This window comes from Suricata suricatta, chromosome 12 (genome assembly GCF_006229205.1).
Source record: "Suricata suricatta isolate VVHF042 chromosome 12, meerkat_22Aug2017_6uvM2_HiC, whole genome shotgun sequence".
Taxonomy (NCBI): domain Eukaryota; kingdom Metazoa; phylum Chordata; class Mammalia; order Carnivora; family Herpestidae; genus Suricata; species Suricata suricatta.
In genome coordinates, this window is record NC_043711.1 from 13,638,798 (window position 1) to 13,659,070 (window position 20,273).

At 53.2% G+C, this 20,273-nt stretch overlaps 1 protein-coding gene across 2 annotated transcripts in view; it reads right to left on the reverse strand.

Annotated features, from left to right (window-relative positions):
- ELL (elongation factor for RNA polymerase II) overlaps positions 1-20,273 on the reverse strand; it is a 75,162-nt gene that overhangs the window by 24,587 nt on the left and 30,302 nt on the right. For both annotated transcript variants that reach the window (XM_029917756.1, XM_029917755.1), the window contains exon 2: positions 3,746-3,793. In XM_029917756.1, coding sequence (XP_029773616.1) covers positions 3,746-3,793 — 48 coding nt within the window. The remainder of the gene's footprint in view (positions 1-3,745; positions 3,794-20,273) is intronic.

Genomic DNA, 20,273 nt, shown 5'->3' on the forward strand with positions numbered 1-20,273 from the left:
TGCCCCTCACCTCCTCCTTTTGAAATCTGTCCTCAGTGGGGTCTGCCTCCTCCCCGTGATCTGCGGGCTCTTGCGTGTGGTGCAGGCAGGAGCTATGAAAAGGCACACCAAATCCTGCTGGGGGAAGCACCCGATATTCTGTTCAAGTAAGAACCAGATAAACAGATAAGCACAGGAACCCAAGCTCCAGCTGACCAGGTTCTCTCTGGCCAGAGGAGGTTCCAGGCGACACTTGCTTTCTTAGCTTTTTTCGCATCCTGAAGGAGCCTCAGAATACAACATATTCTGTGGCTGCCCACAGTTCGGCCCAGGGGCACTCCCTCCACCCCAACACCAGGGTGCATTCTAAGCACCTCCCTGCATTCCCAGAGCCGCTCTCATGCCCCCACTCACCGAGGATGCTCAGAAGAGGGTGCGCATGCCCCTGCCCGCTGTTCAACCTTAGCACATAGGTTGTTCCCGACTCCACAACACCCTGTCTTAGACATGTTTTACAGTGTTTTCCAATCATCCCTGTGACAACACAGCGACAAGCACCCTCGTGCCCCAATCTTGTGTACATCCCTGACTGCTCCTTCACAGCTGGCTCCTAGACACACAGACGGAAACTGGTCAAAGGCTTTTGACCAGCCGTGCCAAGCCTCATGCCAGAACCGGCAGCTCGGGCCCCTGCTGCAGCACAGGGAGATGCCACAACGCTAAACTGCCCTGGACACCACCCCCACTTCTCTTTTCTCATCAACTGAAGAGGTTTGGGGTGGGGCTGGCCAGGTGGAGGTTTCTTTTCCCCTCTGGAGGCTGACTTTTCACCAGCTGTCAGATGTTAACAACTCAGAAGCAAGCCCCAGAGGCACCTGGGCGGCTAAGTCGGTTAAGCGTCCAACTCTTGATTTAGGCTCAGGTCATGATCTTACAGTTTGTGAGTAGTGCCGAGCCTGCTTGGGATTCTCGCTCTCCCTCTTTTTCTCAGAATAAATAAACTTAGAAAAAGAAAAAGTGAGCCCCAGATAACAGAGGGGCCCAGGTCAGCCAGCAAGGTGTCCAGGAGAGGGCAGAGAATGTAAACAGAAACAGAAATGTGTACATGGCCATAAAACAGAGATCAACACTTCACTCTGGCACATGACACCCTAGAGTCCCAACGTGCTACAAGTGGGCCACGCATTCTGGGGAACCTGGCAAATGTCACTTCAAGGAACTAGCCAACCCCAGGGCCCTGCCACACACCACAATCTTCCTGGGCAGGCCTGGATATCATGGTGCTTACAAGCACAGGCAAGGAGGCAGCCAGGCCAGACTGGACTCCCACCACCCCTCCCAACAGTGTCCACACAAAGGCCCTATGCTCGCTGTGCACACCAAGGTGGGGGCGGATGCACTAGGAGCTGAAGGAGGAGCCTGATCTGGGCTACAGGGACCCTGGTTCTCCTAACTCCTCATTAACCCACACATGCAACCCCCAGAGTAGAGAGCCCATCTCCTGGGCGAGGAGGCTGACTTGGCCAAGGGCCCTGAGCTAAGAGCCTAAAGACCTTCAGTCTGTCAGCTTCATGGGCCTCTGGGAGAGAGGGTCCTTGTCATGCTATGCAGAGCCTGGAACACAGACTCGGCCCATGCACCACGAACACTGACTGAATGGTCCTGCCCAGCCCCACCCCTCACTGGCCCCATCCCCAACGTCAGCTATGCACAAGCAGCTCAGAAACCAGGAGAGGCGGGAGGGGAGAGCCCAGGCACCCTCCCCTCTCTGGCAGCATGGTGACTGTGCAGATGCAGCCTGGCCAGTAAAGTGTCTGCTATGTGCCCAGCACCACGCCAGGCCCCTCACACCTGGCAGGGAGCAGGGGATGCATCCTATCAACGCCCAAGAGAAGGATGAGGACCAGACACAGAGGGCAGACCTAGGGTCTGACCCTTCACAGCAAGCAGGGAAAGAACAGCACCCTTCCTCTCCCCTTGGCACAGCCCTCACACAGGCTCACAAAGGGGACAGCCTTCTTTCTAGTGGAAAACTGTGGCCTGACTTGCCCTAAGCTGTGGCACAGGGCATCTGTACCCTCAGAACCTTCTAGAAACTCTGTTACACATGAGAAAATCCTGAAGGAAGGAAAGTGGGCAAAGCATGACTCTCATTCTAAGGTGGCAGGACCCCTAGCTTGAATGGATACGGCTCTCAGGCTCTGCACAGGAATTTGGGTGACACAAAGCATGGCCCAGGAGAGCTTCATGGTGATTTGGTGGCTTCTGTGAGCAGCCATCTGGTGTCTTGCTGACCAGAAAATGCTGCGCACAGGATCAGCCATTGCTTTCAGTGGCCCTTTCCGGGCATCTGCTTCCTCATCTTCCCGACTACTGAGGGTATAGCATGACCACTGGCCACCAGAGGGCACCAAAGGGCCAGTGTGGCAGCAAGCGGAGGGAGCTCTGTCCCCCAACACTGACCTCTGCCCTTGGGGAAATATCCCAGGGACCATAAATAAAGGGAAGGCTGCCACAAGACTGATGGGACCAAACAGAGGTACAGGAGTCCCAGAGGAGGAGCTGGGGAAGCAAAGAGAAATGGGGCCTTTTAAGGGGGTCTTGCTGACTTTAACTGGTCTTGGTAATCATGTCAGTTCAGTTCAGTTCATGTGTACGCCTGGCCAGGCCACAGCCCCCAGTGACAGCATGAATGCTAATCCAGATGGAGCTATTCTGTAGATGCAGTGGCATCTACAACCAGCTGACTTTAAGAAAATGATCCTCATGGTCTGAGTGGGCCTCATGCAATCAGCTGAAGGCCTTAAGAAGGAAACTGAGGTTTCCCTGAGGAGAAAGAGGCCCACCTATGGCCCACAGTGCCCATTCCCGCCATCCCTGTGGATGGGTTTCAGCCTCGCCAGCCCCATGACTATGTGAACCGATGCCTTGTACCATATCTCCTGGTATCTTTGTATCTGCACACACAGACATGTGGATCCTTCTAGAGTCTCTGTCTCTCAGGAGCACCCTGGCAGGGCTGAAACCCACAGACCTGCTCCTTAAGGAGGCAGCCGGCCAGCTGTCAGGTGCACACTAACTGATTTAGACACTTGTGGCAACGCTTCAGCTTAAAAAAAGACTTGCAATAAAGACCACGAGAAAACCACAGTTACAAGGCACGTTTGGTGGGTAAGGGATTGGAGGTGTGGGGGGTGAGTCCTAAGCCTGGGAGGCAAGGATTGTGGACAACTCATCCTTTCTTTTATTCTCCAGTTCTTCTGTAAGATAGTCATTAGAGTGAAATAAACACATTTCACCAAGAATGAGAGTGCTGAGTTTCTATACCCACCCCCCGGTCAGCGGTCCAGCACCAAAATCAGACACCCACGGTCCCAGGTCCAACAACAGAGGCCAGCTTCCAGGGAGGCTACAGCTCCAGGCCCGCTTGGCCTCGGGGACACCTGGGTTTTGAGTCAGCACAGAGGTAAGCTCGGTACAGGGGCCTGGGGGCCCAGGAGTCAGCTGTGCACTGTTTACAGGAAGGAAGGGGAGACTGGGGGGCCGCTGGAGAGAAAAGCCGTACTCGCCCCAGACAGCCTCTTGGCGTGGCCTTGGCCGTGGGACCAACCTGGCAGACCGCAGCTTGGCACAGGCCCTGGCCTGACACAGAGACAGATGGGGCCAAAATGCTGCCCCCAGCCTGCTTCTGTGCCCAGCAGGCCATGACAGGCAAGAGAGCGCAATGGTCACAATTCCACATCTGATTAAGACAAAGGGGACTCACCCCTTGACTTCCTTGAAATCGGATTGATGGTCTCAGCGAAACAGAATCCTGCAAAACAGAAAGATGGGACAATGTCATTAAGATGTCTGGAAACCCAAGGATGGACTTCCCAGTCACAGAAAGAGTAGGGTAAGGACTGGGCTTCCAGGGAACGCAAGAGAAAACACACACGTGTCTGAAAATTCCAGGAAAGGTCACTGGAACCGGATTTTGAAGGGTCAGCACGAGTTCCTGGACGCTGTGGGGCCGGGTATATAAGAAGGGAGAGTGGAGACAGTGGAGCAGTGGCAGCCCCTCACTGCTCTCCCCAAAGCACCACCAGGCCAGCCTGCCTCAGAGACACCCTCTCGGAAGGGAACCGCCATGGATGATCACCACTGGCCAGAGGCGGGCTGATGAGGTGATGCCCCCCACCCTCCGCTGCCACCAAACACCCTGCCAAGACAGGGCCCGATGCCTGCTCAGCTCCCGCGTCACAGCTTCAGAGCAATTTGTCACTGAGCTCGGGATGACGGAATTTCCAAATGTCACAAGAAAAAATATACTTAAAAACTCAAAATACTTTAAGCTTCAGCTATTCAGAGATCAGCCTTCTGTCAGAATTTCAGAAAGAACACGGATCCAGATGGGAGGGTCGCACCTCCCTTTCTCACCCATCTTGGGCCTCGAGCACCCACCTTCTGCAGAGCAGACACCACCCCACAGCGTGGTCCTAGTTTGTCACCACAACCCTCTCCCTCGGCCCCCAGACCCACCTGGCCTCTGGGTTCTCCCACCTCCAGCTGAGCCCCACCTGCATTGAGGGGAGGCCCTCCCCCTTGGCCCCCACACTCCCAGACACCAGGAGTCTCGAGTGGCTACCTGTCTGTTCCCCACCCAGCATGTCAGGCCTGCCTCAGGGCCCTGCGTGGGTGAAGCAACTCCCCAGATTTGTGAAAAGAACCAGCCAACAGAGCACCTGGGTGGCTCACAGTTGGTTAAGCATCCAACTCTTGTTTTGGCTCACGTCACAATCGTGGTTCCTGCGATTGGGCTCCGCTACGGGCTTTGGACTGACAGCACGGAGCCTGCTTGGGATTCTCTCCTTCTACTTCTCCCTGTCTGTCCTCTCTCTTGCTCTCCTCCTCTCTCTCAAAAAATAAACATTAAAAAAACCCACTAACAATGCAAAAAAAACACAAAAAAACCAACGGGTGTGCTGGCCTCTCGGTGCCCATGGACCATGAGTGGCTGGGTGGAGGGCTGTGGCTGTGTGGGGCCGACATGCTCAGCCGGCTTGGACCATGCAAGCCACACGTGTACCCCACCCTTTTTGTTTACCAGGAGCCCCTTCTCTGCCCCCTAATCTCAAGGATTCTGTCATCAGGGGCAATTTGTCACTGAACATGGTGCAGCAGAATTTCCGAATGTCCTGAGACATCACACCGACCCCCAGTACTTACCTCCATGGGATCTGAAGCTCTAGAAGCTACCCTGTAATTCCAAAGCACATCACCTCTCACTGCCAGGCCGTCAGACGGGGGATGTCCCCCAGCCCCTTGTCCTGTTCCAGGACTAGAAACTAGCCCCTGCTGGTACAAGGGCCACTGTGCTACGGAGAGAGGAGCCAGGCTTTCCCCAAAGCAGGCCCAGGACCAGCTGCCCCATCCCACAAACCACAACCTGACCCCCGCCTGGCCTGACGTTCAGAGAATGAGACACATCGCGCCTGTGGGGTCCCTGGCCTGGCTGGGCTCTTGAAGACACAACATTTAAGCTGCCTTTGCTTGGAATTGGATTAAAGAAAGAGACCAAGAAGAAAACCTGCAGGTGGCCAGTGAGTACGTGAGAAGCCAAGACTCATCAGTGGAGTGCAGGCTTTGCAGGGAGAGACCACGCACCTATCGGAATGGCTAAAACAAAAAGGACGATACCCCAGAACGCTCATCTCTTGCTGGTGGGAGCATACACAGCACAGCCACTGTGGGAAAAGGTCTGGTAGTTTCTAAAAAGGTTAAACACAATTACCACATGACAGCATTTCCACTCCAAGGGATTGAAATTCCACCCAATGGGAATGAAAATATATGTCTACACAAAAACGTATACATAAATGTGCACAGAATTACTCCTAGTATCCAAAAGGCAGCAACAATCCAAACATCCATCAACAGTTGGCCAAACTCCTGATGGACACAACATGGACAAATCTCAAAGCCCCTGGCTAAGTGAGAGTACCTCAACATGTGACATCCTGCATTGTATGAATCTGCTCATATAAACTTCCAGAGAAGGCAGAACTAAAGAGACAGGAAGTGGATCAGGGAGTGCCTGGGCTGTGGGTGGGAGCAGGCAGTGGCTGCGCTGTCAGAGGCAACCTCTCAGGTGGTGTATTAACGCTCATGGACTTGACACCTAAAACGGGTAGGTTCTACATGCTGCCAACACACCTCCATGATGGCCGCAACCTGTCCTCAGGCTCTCAGAGGATCTTTCTCTGAAGACTCCTGGGCTTTGAGCAACATCACCCGAACACAGAGGATTCCTGAACACCCAGGGGAGATATGCTGGTCTGTTAACCATTTGCAGTGCAGAAGCGATATAAAGGAGATGGAAGTAGATGGCAGGAAACATAAGAGCACCTAAGCACAGGCGAGGCTAAGACCCAGCCGTCCTACAGAGAGCTCAACATCAGCGGCTCATCAAAGACAGGAAGGCAGGCTGTTCCTGGCAGAGGGAACAGCAAGTACAAGGCCCAGAGCAGAGACATGGGACGCAGCAGTGCACCCCCAGGTCTGTTAGCCCAGACTCCCAAGTAGGAGTCAGCCAGGGGCTAATTCTAGTACCCTGTGTTGTCTATTACTCACACAGGGCAAGGCCTGTGTGCTCCAGGGGTCTGGGGGACAGGGGACATGACAATGGTGCTGCTAGGAGTCTGGACAGAGTAACAATGGGGAGGAACTAGGAAGAGTGCACCTCAGTGGAAAGAATTTCACCAGAGTGGCCCCCAAAAGGCCTGCTGACAACCAGGAGCCACACCAGCCAGTGTGGTGTGTCACATCTCCCTGTGGGCCATCTAGTGAAGCATTTAACCGGTTTGGTCCTTGTCAAGCAAGTTATCCAGAAGACGCCTGTCTTGCAGTCACTCATTTCCCAAGGGCAGTGACTTTACCCACCAGAGAAGCGGGCAGAGAAGCCTAGAAACCCGGGTTTTCTTGACAATGCCAAGTGCATGCCCCCATGCGGCCTGGCTATCATCACAGAACCAGACTCCTGGCTATGTGGGCTCTCATGGTGTCTCCTCCCTCCGGCAGGAGCACCAAGCCCTTCTTGTAAACAGCAGAGCAATTCACTCACACTATTGCATACACACTTGGGTGACTTCCCACAGGCCCCGTCTAGAGCCACTAACAAAAAGAGGCTCCAAGACAAGACCCAAAGGGGTCCCACCTGGTAAGACGTTAGCAGCCCTCAGCGCTCCCACATTCACTCAGTGACAAAGTATATTTTAAAGGCACTCACGCCACGCCACCCAACACTGGACAGCCAGTCATAGTCATGGGTACACTTACCCTAGGTTGGTTAATAAGGCGGCCTGAGCCACTGTGGCTCTTGCCCATCAGCTCCTCCACCCCAAGGCAAACCACCTTGACTGTTGTTTTTGTTTTTCAAGTTTATTTCTTTTGAGAGGGGGAGAGTGTATGTATGCATGCAGGGGAGGCGCAGAGAAAGGGAAAGAGAGTGGGGCGCCTAGGTGGCTCAGTCGGTTGAACATCCAACTTCGGCTCAAGTCATGATCTCGCGGTTTATGGGTTCGAGCTCAGAGCCTGGAGCTTGTCTTCGGATTCTGTCTCTTCCTCTCTCTCTGTCTGTCCCCTGCTCGCACTATCTCTCTCAAAAATTAAAAACATAAAATAAAATAAAAAGAAAGGGAAAGAGAATACCAGACAGGCTCCATGCAGCATAGAGCCTGACATGGGGATCGATCTCATGAACATGAGATCATGACCAGAGCTGAAATCAAGAGTTGGACATTTAACCAACAGAGCCACCCAGGTGCTCCTACCTTGACCTTTTGTGCAGACTTTCCCACATGGGGCACCTGCTGGCCACTGTGCACCACAAACCTCTGCCTTAAGATTTCCAGGAAGAAACCTAGGCGCCAGCTGGGCCACCACTCCAATGGCTGCAGGAATCTGGTTTCGGAGTGTCCTGTATACTGGCATGTGACCATCCCACCTGCCACAAACTCCCAGCTCAGAGACCCAGCAACATTTTAACGAAGCACAACAAAATGGGAATTGTTGCAAGAAGGTTTTAATTCTACGGAATTCTGTAAAGGGTTCTAAACTGTACTGGAACCCCGTGTGTGTCGGCAACATCCACGGAAGTGGACTTTAGCACACATTATTTTATTGAGTGAGGGGATGATACTCGTAATGGAAACCTGCTTTTAGGTCAAAGTATGGGTTTTACTCTTCTAAAACAAAGTTCTCAGCTATTTACTGTAAAGCAAATATACTTAATTTGAATGACTCAAAGCGCATCCAGCCTGTCCCCTCCAAGAACCTACTGGAATAAAGCCGGTTGCATAATTCATCAGTTCTTAAACCCCCTCCCCTGCCAGTGAATCAGGTTCTAAGGTTCAGAGTGGGGCTGGTAGGCTGAGGCGAACCCTAAATGCTGTGCACCCCTGTGAAACCCCAACCACTGGGTCAGTCACACTGGCAGAAGTGGCTTTCAGCACTGCCTGCCACCACCAAGGCCCACATTCTCTGCGGTGGTGATACACACGGCTGCAGCCTCCTTTTCCCGAGCCCTTTGGGGGCCCGTGGACTGACCACAAAAGGACCCAGCTGGGTCTGCTGCAGTCACTTCTGGCCCTCTCTGTCTAGGGATTCTGGGGTTCAGGCCAGTAATTCATGCCCTCCACTCCACTTACAGGGGGTTGGCCTTTCCTCTTTGGGAGGCCACAGTGAGCCACCTGAGCCCAGGAAACATTTGCTGGATGGACAGAAGGGAAAATGAACAGATGGCAATCTCATCAAACGCTCTTGGCGCTTCCCAAGCAGACACTTACATAAGAGCCAGATAGACTATCTGGGTCCAGACATGCCACCTACAAGGGTGCTGGACAAAAAACGTCCAACAACAGTTTTTGGGTAGTGGGAACGGGCAGCACCAGCCAGAGATGTCCCAGAGAAGGGACACAGCCAAGGGAGTCTCTGACTGCACAGCTCACCAGACCAGAGGTCGGGGAGGCTGGGGGCCAGATTTGTAGACAGAGGCCCATGGAGGAGAAGGCAGTGCAGAATGGTTCTCGGGGAGCCTGCATAGGGCCCTGAGCCGCTGCCCACGAAGGCTCAGGGGCACTCCCCAAGGCAGGGCCCCCAGCCAGAGGATGTGCCCTGGGACATGCCCGACATGGCCATTCCAGGAGAGTCCTCGCTGCACCCCGCTAGGCAGTGGAGCTATACTAGCCCTCTTCTCTCAGTTCCCGTTACTAAAAAAATCTCAGAAACAAGTTTCTGTGGGATCAGCTGATCCACCAATAACCAAGTGGCAGTCAGCAGCCACAGCAGAACTAACACCACCTTGGGAAAGACAACGAAATTGAGCACACAACCCCATGGAATTCACAACACTTATTATCCAAAACCAAAGCCTCCAGACATGTGAGGCTATAGGAGAATGTGATCCCCTCACCCAGGAGAAAAATCAGCCAATAGAAAGAGACCCAGAAAGGTCAGAGACAATGGAACTGATACAGGCTTTACTTTCAAGCAACCATTATATATTACAAATGTCAAGGGCTGGGGTGCCTAGATGGCTCAGTTGGTTGAGTGTCTGACTTCGGCTCAAGTCGTGATCTCACAGTTCATGGGTCGGGCTCTGTGCTGTCAGCTCAGAGCCTGAAGCCTGCTTTGGATTCCATGCCTCCCTCTCTCTCTGCCCCTCCACCACTCACGTTCTGTCTCTGTCTCTCAAAAATGAATAAATATTTTAAAAATTCTTTTAATTAAAAAAAATATTTAAGGGCTTAAAAGAAACTTGAACCAATGAGAAGAAAAGTATGAGGCATCAGAAGAGAGCCACATGGAACTTCTAGAGCTGAGAAATGCCATATCTGGGAAAAAAACTCACTAGGCGGGATTAATATTAGACACATGGAAGAAAAAAGTTATGAACCTGATGACAAATGAACAAATGCTATCCAAAAGCAGAAAAAAGTCTATAGGAAAGTGAATACAGCCTCGGTGACCTTTGGGACAATGGTACCAAGAGTTCCAACATATGCATAACTGGGATCCCAAGAGCATGGTAACTGAAGAAATAATGGCCCAGATGTGAGGAGCACAATAATTCAATAGATTCAAGGAGCTCCAGCCGGAAAACAAAGAACCATGTCACAGCATACCATAAGCAAATGAGCATGACCACTGACTGACATGCTATGAACCAAGAAGCAAAGATAAGACTCACAAGTCCCAGTATCAAAAAACAAGCCTAGAGACCAGGGAAGGACATCTGTAAAATCCTGAGGAAGAATAATGCCAACCCAGTATTCCTTATCCAGTGAAAAGAGAAGGGGAAACAAAAATTTGTTCAGACAAAGGCTGAAAGAATCTTTGCAGTAGATCTGTACTGCAAGGAAGGTTCTGGAAGTCCTTCAGGAGCCAGGAAAGTGACACCAGAAGGGCACGTGGCTCTGCACAGAGGATAAAGAGCACCGGGTTACAGGGAATGTGTACACGAACATGAAAGACTTTTTCTCGCCGTATTTTTATAGAAGACACATGTGGTGGGGGCACCTGGGTGGCTCAATTAAGCATCAGACTCTTGGTTTCGGCTCAGGTCACAATCTCATGGTTCGTGAGATGGGAGACCTGCGCTGTCAGCACAGAGCCTCCTTGGGATTCTCTCTCTCTCTCTCTGCCCCTCTCTCAACGAGAACGAGCATGCATGCACACATGCACTCTCTCCCTAAAAATAAACAAACATTTTTTTAAAAAACTGGCTTGAACAAAAAAAGAAGACAATTGATGGCTCAAGGTGCAAATAACGAAAATGCAGCACAGGATTTGGAAGTGCAACCTTGAAAGGGTGGCAATAAGGGGTGCCTGGGTGCTGTTGGTTAAGCTTCTGATTTCGGCTCGGGTCATGATCTCGTGGTGTGCGAGTTCCAGCCTCGCACTGGGCTCTGTGCTGACAGCTCAGAGCCTGGATCCTGCTTTGGATTCTGTGCCTCCCTCTCTCTGCCCCTCCCCTGTTTGTGCTCTCTCATGCCGGTGCGCTCTCTCTCTCTCTTTCAAAACTAAATTAACATTAAAAAAATAAAAAAGGGTGGCAATGAGGCACCAGGACTGGAGGGGGGAGATGGACGCAAACCTGAGGCGCAAGGCTAACTGGAGGGCTGTGTTCTCCCAGTGCCAAGCTAACCCTGACCTTCCTTGAGCCAAGGCCTCGGGGGAATGAAGTGGCCAGATTCTGTACCTTTGCCTGCTGGACATGCTCGCCATGCCCCTCCAGCCTGGCTGCCCACTTACCCTTTTATGCATTCAAGGGGCACTTGCCAAGTTCCTCGGCTCCCAGGCCATGCCTCACAGAGCACGGCATGCAGGGCAGGACAACTGGACACAGGCCACCCACCAGGTGGCCATGACTACACACAGAGGGATCAAGTGAGGGATACCGTGCACATGGCAAGGGAGCAGACCTGACCTGGGGCAGCAGAGACTGGCACCGAGATACTGAGCAACACGACAGTAGCCCTGGGTAAGCAGACATGGTGCAAACGAAAGTCAGTGGTGGTGTGTGTGCACAGGGCTTCCCCCGGGCTTGTAGGCCCCCAACAAGGTGTGGCACCAACAACGACTGTGGAGCAAGCAGCCAGAGCCCTGTCAGAGATGCCTTCACAGCAGGACCAGAGGTCACCCTCTGGACCTACCTGGCCTGGCCCCAGCAGCTGGGACACCCTGGCAATGCCTGGGCTCACTGTGCTAATGTGGCCCGTCACTGCCTTTTGGCATGCTGCTCCCTCAAGGGACCACAGCTCATGAGGCCAGGGACATCCCATTTGTTAGGAGAGCCTTGTCACCCTATTACCCTGCCTACTCAGCAGGACAGAAGGTGGACGTGCCAGGCCAGGAGGGTCCAACAGACTAGGCCAGTGCTGCCCATTTCCCCGTTGCCTTGGCAGTTTCTGGGTTATTCCCCAGACTGTGATTAGCAAGTTATCAGGTAACACGACTTCCTATGGTAGTCTCTAGGACACAGCACTTCCTGTCTGCATGCATCACGCTCAGTACATGTGCAGGCTGCACTTTAGGCTGGCAATGTTACCCACAACACCTCTAGCCTCTGAAGACCCTGATGGGCCAGTTCATTCCCACCACAGGCTCATAGGTCACACCCTCCCAGTGACTGCAACAGGCATGGAGGGGGGCCCTTGAGGGCCCCACCCCAACTATGGCCCTAGCAAGACCCTGCGTAGCAGAACGCCATCTATTAGGCGTGTGTGGGGTTTGAAACCTGGGGTTCATGGGACAAGTGTCACTGTCGGCATTCTGCTTCAGCCAAGAGCCCAGGGTGAAGCAGGAGGCCTGATGGGGTGGGCAGTGAGGACGCCACACTGCGAGCTCCCTGCAGTCCTCTGGCCCCAGGCAGCTCCTGCGGGTGTAATAAAGATGGTGATGCCAGGGGGAAGACACAGGGAGCACGCAGGGCAGGTCAACAGGCAGTCCCAGAGGAGGCATGAGTGGTGGCCGAGGCAGGCCCCTGCACTGGGGACCAGGACCGGGACCAGGGGAGGGCAAGGGCAAGTGAGAACTGCACTGTGGCCAGAATCCGCTTTCCTCTGCCCACGGAGAAGAGTGCTTCTTAGGTAAAGCAACAGGAAGTGCTTACAAAATCCACCTCCAGGTCCAGGAAGCACACTAGGTAAGGCTTCCTTACCCAGTTACACTCAGGGTTCTCAACCAAGTGATTCTGCCCCAGGGGACAATGGCAATGTCCAGAGACATACGTCGTTGGGGAGGAGGGCCTTGCTGGTCTCTGGAGCATGAAGGCCAGGGATGCTGTCCAACACCCCGCAGTGTCCAGGACAGCCCCACCCCCAGAGTGACCCGGCCCCAGACGTCAGCAGTGCCGAGGCAGAGAAGCCCTGAGCTAACCACTGTCATGAGGAGAGCAAAGGGGAAAGCAACTGTCAGAGCAGAATGTGGGCCATAACGTGGGCTACTCCACGGGACAAGTGACCTGGTTTCTTCAACAGATGGATGGCACAAAAGGAAGAAGGATGGAGTGCTATAAATTACCAGCCTTGACATGCACGTCACGTGTGGCTCTGCAGGGACCCAGCCACGTGAAGACAGCCTGCGAGGCTGCCCGGGCTGCGCCTCAGGTGCTCTCACAGAGCTGCAGAGAGACTGTCTGAAAAAACCAGTTCGTCTCTGTGAACAGTCAACTCAGTTACTGAAGAAGCCAAGGGTACAATGAAAATATATACCGGGGATTATTTTACAAAAACTCCAGCACAACTAAACAAAGTTGGGGGGGGGGGGTGTCTTGGGGAAGCGTTGCAACGAGAAGGGTCAGGCACTCACAGAGGGCAGGGTTGGGAGATGGCATGGGGCCGATTGTTCTCATGTCTTTCATCTCTTCACGTTAACATTCCCACGTGAAAGGTTTATTATTTTTAATTTTTAAGTTTACTTATTTAGAGAGAGAGAGGGAGTATGAGCGGGAGAGAGACAGAGAGAAGGGGGAGAATCCCAAGCAGGCTCCACGCTATCAGCGCAGAGCCCGACGCGGGTCTCTGTACCACGGACCGAGGTGATTATGACCTGAACTGAAATTAAGAGTAGGACGCTTGAGTAACTGAGCCACACAGGCGCCCCCTCCGATGTGAAAGACTGACAACAACAGTGCACAAGTACGAGCCCTCTCACCCCACACAGAACGGACGCAGGGCAAGGCCAGTGAAACACACAAGCCCAGAGTCTGCACATCGTCTGGGGAAGGTGGGCAGAGCCAGGAGAGGTAAGACAAGTGAGGCCTGGCCTGACCTGGACACAGTCCCAGGGTGTCTGCCACCAGCCTTGCATGGGCGGCAGCAGCACCAATGCCACCCCTCCCAGTTCTGAAGGGCCACCTCTTCCCGGGGAAACATGCGCCCTGTAACCTACACGGCCTGACCCTCGTCACACAGAAGTGCCTGCGGAGAATGAGCAAAAAGAAAGCGTCTGTTTGTCCTTAAAGAGTCTGTCTGTGTGACTCCGTGAAGCACAAGTGAAGGGTACCAGCACGTCTTCGGGGCTGTGATCAGTTCATCCTCTCCTGAGCAGTACGTGACTAAGAAAGGGAGCAGTTAAGTCCTGAGAAAAGGCCTGGCCACAGACCTCCTGGCAACTGTTGGCCACACCCCCTGCCCCCGCCCCTTTCCAGTAAAGCACAAACAATTGGGAAACTCCTTTCAAGGAGTCCTCCCTGCAACATCCCGGCAGATTCTAAGCAGGATGTCGACGCTGTGGAGAGTTTAGAGTGCCTGTGACCGTGAGGGGCCGTTTCCATGAAGCACAGACAGGTAGAACGGGAGCACATTCATCGCTGGGTAAAGGGACATGTAAAAGCAAGAAAAGACATTCCAAGCAGCCAAGAGCCAGGTGTAAATCAGGACCCATACAGTAGCCAGCACAGCAAATATTTCTACCTAAGTTCATGGACGTGCACAGAAAGTTCGAGGTTTAGAAAAAAAGATGCAAATCACCCGAACCTGTGACCTGGACGACCCCACCCCCATGTATTTTGTTGGCTCTTCTTGGGTCAGCAAATAAAGGCAGACCACAAGGGCCCTCTTCTTTCCACTGAGATTCCCATGTGCCCATCCATACTCCAACCTCACCATGCCCCGTCCCTGGTGATCGCCAATCTGTCTTCTCCTTTTCCAGGTTATAAATAAATGGAATTATGCTGTATGAGTTTCCTGGGGCCTCTATAACAAATCAACACAAACCTGGTGGCTGAAAACAAGAAAAATGTATTCTCTCTGTGTCCTGGAGGCCAGAAGTCTGAAATCAGTATTCCACAGGCTGAAATCCAGGTGTGTGCAGGGCTGCACTCTCTCCAGAGGCTCTAGGCGGTGAGCCTTTCTTGCTTCTTCCAGCTCCTTGGGTCTCTAGGCATTCCTCAGCTTGTGGCCACATCACCCCAATCTCTGCCTCTGTGGTCATACTGCCTTTCCTTCTGTGTCAAATCTCTTCCTGCCACTTTCTTGCAAGGCTACTCATGATTACACTTAGAGGCCACCCAGATTAATTCAGGATGATCTCCTCCACCTAAAGATCCTTACCTTAATCCCATCTGCAAGGTCCTTTTTTCATCTAAAATCACATTTACAAGTTCTAGGGCTTGAGTCCAGGTCACTGATCAGACCCTTACCCAGCTGACCACACACACTTCACAGAATGCCTCTGAGACTCATCCGTGCTGCTGTCTCCGAAGTCCATTCCTTTCTGCTGTTGTTGGCCTCCTGTGTTATGCCAGTGTGTTCATCCACCTTCTGACTGAAGGACACAAGGCTCATCTCCTGTTTGAAGGACTAATGCATAAAGCTGCTATAAGCATTCACGTACAGGATTCCGTACGGACAGGAGTTTTTGTTTCACCCAGGAGCACAACCGGGGGTCCTGTGGGGACTGTCTGTTTAACCTTCTGAGAAACTGCCAGATTGGCTCCCAGAGTGGCCCCATTCCCACCAGCACTGAGGGGAGTCCAGCCGCTCCCTATCCACGCCTGCATTTGGCGTCCTCGGCTGTTTTATTTTAGCCACTCTCATAGGCGGGAAGCGGCAGCTCACTGTGGATTCCGTCTGCATTTCCCTACTGACTGAAGACGTGGAACATGTTTCATGGACTAATTTGCCGTTCTTTCATCTTCGTGGTGAAGCTGTACAAAGCTGTCATCCATTTTTAAAAACTGGGTCGTTTTCTTAGTATTTCATTTTGAGAGTTCTTTATATGTTCTGGATACAAGAGCTTTATTACAGGAGTTTTGCAAAGTCTCTCTCAGTCTGTGGCCTTTTTATTCTCTTACCCGTGTCCTTCAAAGAGAGGTTCTTAATTCTGATGAAGTGGCACTTACCAATTTTTTCTTTTAAGGGACTTGCTCTTTGGTGTTATAGCTAACCCCTTCCTTTTTTTTCTTTAATAGTTCTATTTTATGAAAATCTTCTAAATCTCCATTCTTACCAACTTTCCCTTTCTTTCCCCAAAAAGAAGATCTAGGGCACTGCCAGGTCCAGCCCCCTGGGCCCAGTCCCCGCTGAAGTGTTTCTCTCAGACAATGTGCAGACTCTGCTTGTCTGTTTCGCTGGCCTTGCCCCGCGTCCATTCTGTGTGGTGTGCACTTGTTGTTTTCAATCTTTCACATGGCGGGCAGGGCTGGGCGGCTCAGTCAGTCAAGCATCCGACTCTTGATTTCTGGATCACGACCATGGATACTCCCTGGACGCTGATCACTTGGACACCATCTGGTTTTAGCCTTACAACATACTGTTCTCCCACCACACCTGCCCTTTGCCCTGAACTACAGCTCTCGCTGCTTCAAGTCCTACACACTGGTACAGCCAAGTTGGGCATGAGCCACACAGGGCCAAGACCATGCCCCACTGGGTCCCTTGTGTCCCCTTGTGTCTCAGCCAACACAACCACCCTTAGGTGCCCAAAGCAGTGGCCCTACAGATGGGACACTAGGTGAGTCAGCACATGAGCTGTGCAGGGACCCGCAGGGCATGGTCGGGCACCTGCTCCAGTCAGATGAGGGTGGGCAGCATGTGAACTCTGAGCAGAGTGGGTGCCGCATGGACTCGCTAGGCACAGGCTCTGCATAGAAACTGCAGCCAAACCAAACACACTAACGTGTGGTATCTCAGCTGGTAGCCATCATAAGGCCCCTTCTTCAACCCGGGTATCAGGGCTCCCACTGTTACAACTGAGGGAAGCGAAGCAAAGAGAGAAGACAAGGCTGCTGGAGGTCCCAGGCGGGACTGGGGTCCCCACTCCACAAGCAGAACTCAACCCAACCTCACAGGGAGACCAGCCCTGGGGTCCCTGCACAGCTCATGCTCAGTCACCACCCCGTATGATCTTAATCCAATTTCGCTCTCCATCCAAGCTCCTTGTGAAAGGTGCGTGACCCCACAATAATGGGATGAGACAAACGTGCTAACAGCTCATCACACGGAAGTGCTCCTATTCCAGAGCCCTGCACCATCCGACAGAAAACACTGCCCTCTGCAAGATGCCCTCACGGCCCCAGACCTGCCCCCAGGGAGTGTGGCTATCGTGAGCTGCCAGCCCTGCCACCGATCTGGCTTGTGCAACCCGTGCCTGGGCCTGGCCCTTTTTTGACACTTCTGTCTCATTATGATTTCATCTTTCCCATCTGCCTTTCCTCAAATAGAAAAAATAAGAAGCAAAGCCACCCTACCTCGCACTTGCTGCACGCCCCCAGTACACACAGCCCGCGGTGCTGAGCACGGTCTGCAGAGGGGCCAGGCCCCCACACTGGGCTCAACCCCTCTGTACCCATGGTGGCAAACAGTCAAACCTCAAATCTCGTCCATGTTACCACTCGCCTTCTGGGACAGAACAGGCCAAGGTGCAGAATCCCCAGTCCTCAGCCCCTTGCCCTGCTCATGGGACCAGAGACCCCTCTCTCTGGGCAGGAGCCAGCCTCAGGGAGGTATGTCCTTGGCCTCCTCTCTCTCTCTCAGGTCTCAGTCTAGGCCAATGAAAATACAGGAAACGCAGATAAATGAGCAAAAAAGCACCAGAGCCCTTTGCACCAAGGCTCTTCTGCCACAGCCTCGTGAGGAGCCTGAGTGCTGGGTGGGCTTTTGCTTTTCTAACTCGATGAAAGCTCATCACACCAGGCCCTGAACTCCATTCATACTTCACTCCAGCCAGAGCTGGTGGGCAGGAGTGGGGAGCATGGCAGCTCTGCTCCCCACACAGCTGAGAGAGGATCAAGTGACACTGGAGGAAGCTGAGGGCCTGACTGAGGTCGCGGGGTCCTCTGGGGTACAGCCTGGGATTCAGGCTACCCAGTGCTCCCCACCTCACAGCAGGCTCAGCTTGCGTGTCTCCCATCTCATCATCTGCCCCCTGAAAAGTGCCACACACTTGCCCCTGGAGACGCAGACCCCACCACAGACAAATAAAAGCCTTGGCTGCAAACTCAGACTTCTCTTCCCTCCAGGGTGCAATGGTCCCCCATGGCCTCTGGCCAGTGCCTGTTGAAGATCACTCTCCTAAATCCCTGTCACACACACATGACCTACAGCTGAGAGCCACCAGGTCAGGGACCTGGCCCAGCCTCAGTGTTCAATGTTGGTCCAGCCCTGTCACCTGGGCACGTGTTCTGAATCCACAGCTCCTCCACCCCCTCCAGTCCTAGGGACACTTCTGGGTGACGCCTCCAACCAGCCTGAGTGTCAGCTCCAGGCCCTGCTCAACACCCTCTGCTGCCTTTATCAGTGTTCTGGAGCCAGTCCTAAATGCTCAGGAACACAGTGAAGGCAGCCCCTGCCAGCTGCCAGCTGGGGTCCTGGGAACAGGAGCTGCATCTGAGCAGAGGTGGCCTGTGTGCAGCTGGGTAGAGGAGGCTGCCTCCACCATAAGGCTGATTCAGAGACTTGACCTTGATCACAGGAAGAGGTTCCCCTGGGAAACCCTTCCAAGAGCTCAAGAGACAGCCTGGAGGCTTTTGGGGGAAATGTCTGAACAAGCTCCCTCCTGAGAGCTCAGTCACCCTCTCTCGGTCTAGAAGCTCTAATATTTTGAGCCAGAACATTCCAACATCTCAAAGAGGGGTCCCACCCACATGGCAATTCTGAGTCCCTGTCATTGGCAACACGCTCTTGCTGACATCAGAGAGAGGGCACCGGGCCCAGGGCTCGGCCAGGCCTACTCTCTAATGTGCAGACAGGAGGAGGGCAGAGTAGATGTGACCAGCGAGGCCTCCGAAAACCGACCTGGCTGCCTTCAGCCCGTGGTCCTCCCTCTCCTGGAGGAGTGCACAGGCACCACGCAGGAACCAGGCTTGGGGCTCAGAAGTCAGGTTCATAGCAGCCAACTAGCTCAGATACGGCCCCTAGTCACCAGCGGCACACCTCAGGAAAGCGTTCACCCTCACTAGGTCTGACGCAAAGCAGCTGCGTGAAATCCGCGTATTTCAAACTTTTGAGAAGCAGAATCTGACCTGGCCAAGACGCCGCTAGGCTAGGTCCCACAGGGAGGCTCTAAGACCAAACAACACCCTGTGTCCTGCACCCACAGAGCGTCACCAAGTCTCCTCAATGTGGTCCCCTGTGGCTGCCAGGCACTCAGGTTTCACCCCTATTAGAGCCAAGAACAGACCAGTCCCTTCAGATCCTGGCTTGGCTTCCAACGGGCCCAATTGTTAACCTTTGGGACAACATGATCCTCTATCACCTAGATAAACAGAATGGACCTCTGGAATAATCTGGACTTTCAGACTCTGGATGCCCAGGAGCTATGGAGCCCAGGGGGACAGAGCCCATCTACCCGTCCAGCTATCCTGTCAGTCACCGGCTCAGACCTATCCCAAGAAAAGCCCTCTGCCTGCTACCCTCGCCCGATGCTAAGCATGGCCGTCTAAGCACTGATAGGCTGGCTGAAGGAGCAGCCTCCTCAACTACCCTCCACCCGAGAGCACCTGCAGGTGACCAGTGACGTTTGTCCCACACGGCTTCTCCCTGCACATCAGCTACTACCCAGCTCCCATAACACAGAAGGATCAGCCCTGCTCCCAGGTTAAGTCATGAATAAGCATCCACCAAGACCCACCCAGGAAGATGACCATCCCTTAGAGCACATCGCCCAGGGAAAAGTGGTGCCAAACCAGGCTCATCCTACAAAGCCAATGGGGCAGTGGTGCCCATCCATCTTTTGTGCGATGAACACAGAGGGCAGTATGTGCTCTACCAGGTGTCCAGTGCCCACCTACCCTCAAGAGCCTGACCACCAGGACCTGCTGTATACTAGGCTATGCCTTTCCATGGCCAATTTCAGGCAGATGAGGAAACTGAGGCTCAAGGAAGTCAAGCAACTTGCTCACAGTCACCTGCTCAGTGAGCAGTGAGGCATGCCCTCAAACCCAGGACTCTCCTAAAATAAGGAGGGGGCAGAGCCTCTACTACGTGGGATGTGTCTTTTCTCCTGGCTGCCTTTCCTTCTACACGAGTGGGGCCATGCTGCTCTGGACATGCCTGCTTCCTCCCAAACCGGCTGATCAGCCTCCTCAGCTAAAGCTCTGCGGAGTGCTCCCCATTTCTGCAGGTCTGCTCTCCTTAACCCGCCTGCTGGGGAAGAGTCTTGCTCTGAAAACACATTCAGCCAGAAGTCTGAAACTGTCATAGGCCTTTTTACAGAACGTTTGTCACCTGCCTAAAAACAGGTGACTGATCTCTGCTCAAAGTGACAAGATGAGCATCATGTATTTGCCAAGAGCTGCTACGCCCCAGAAA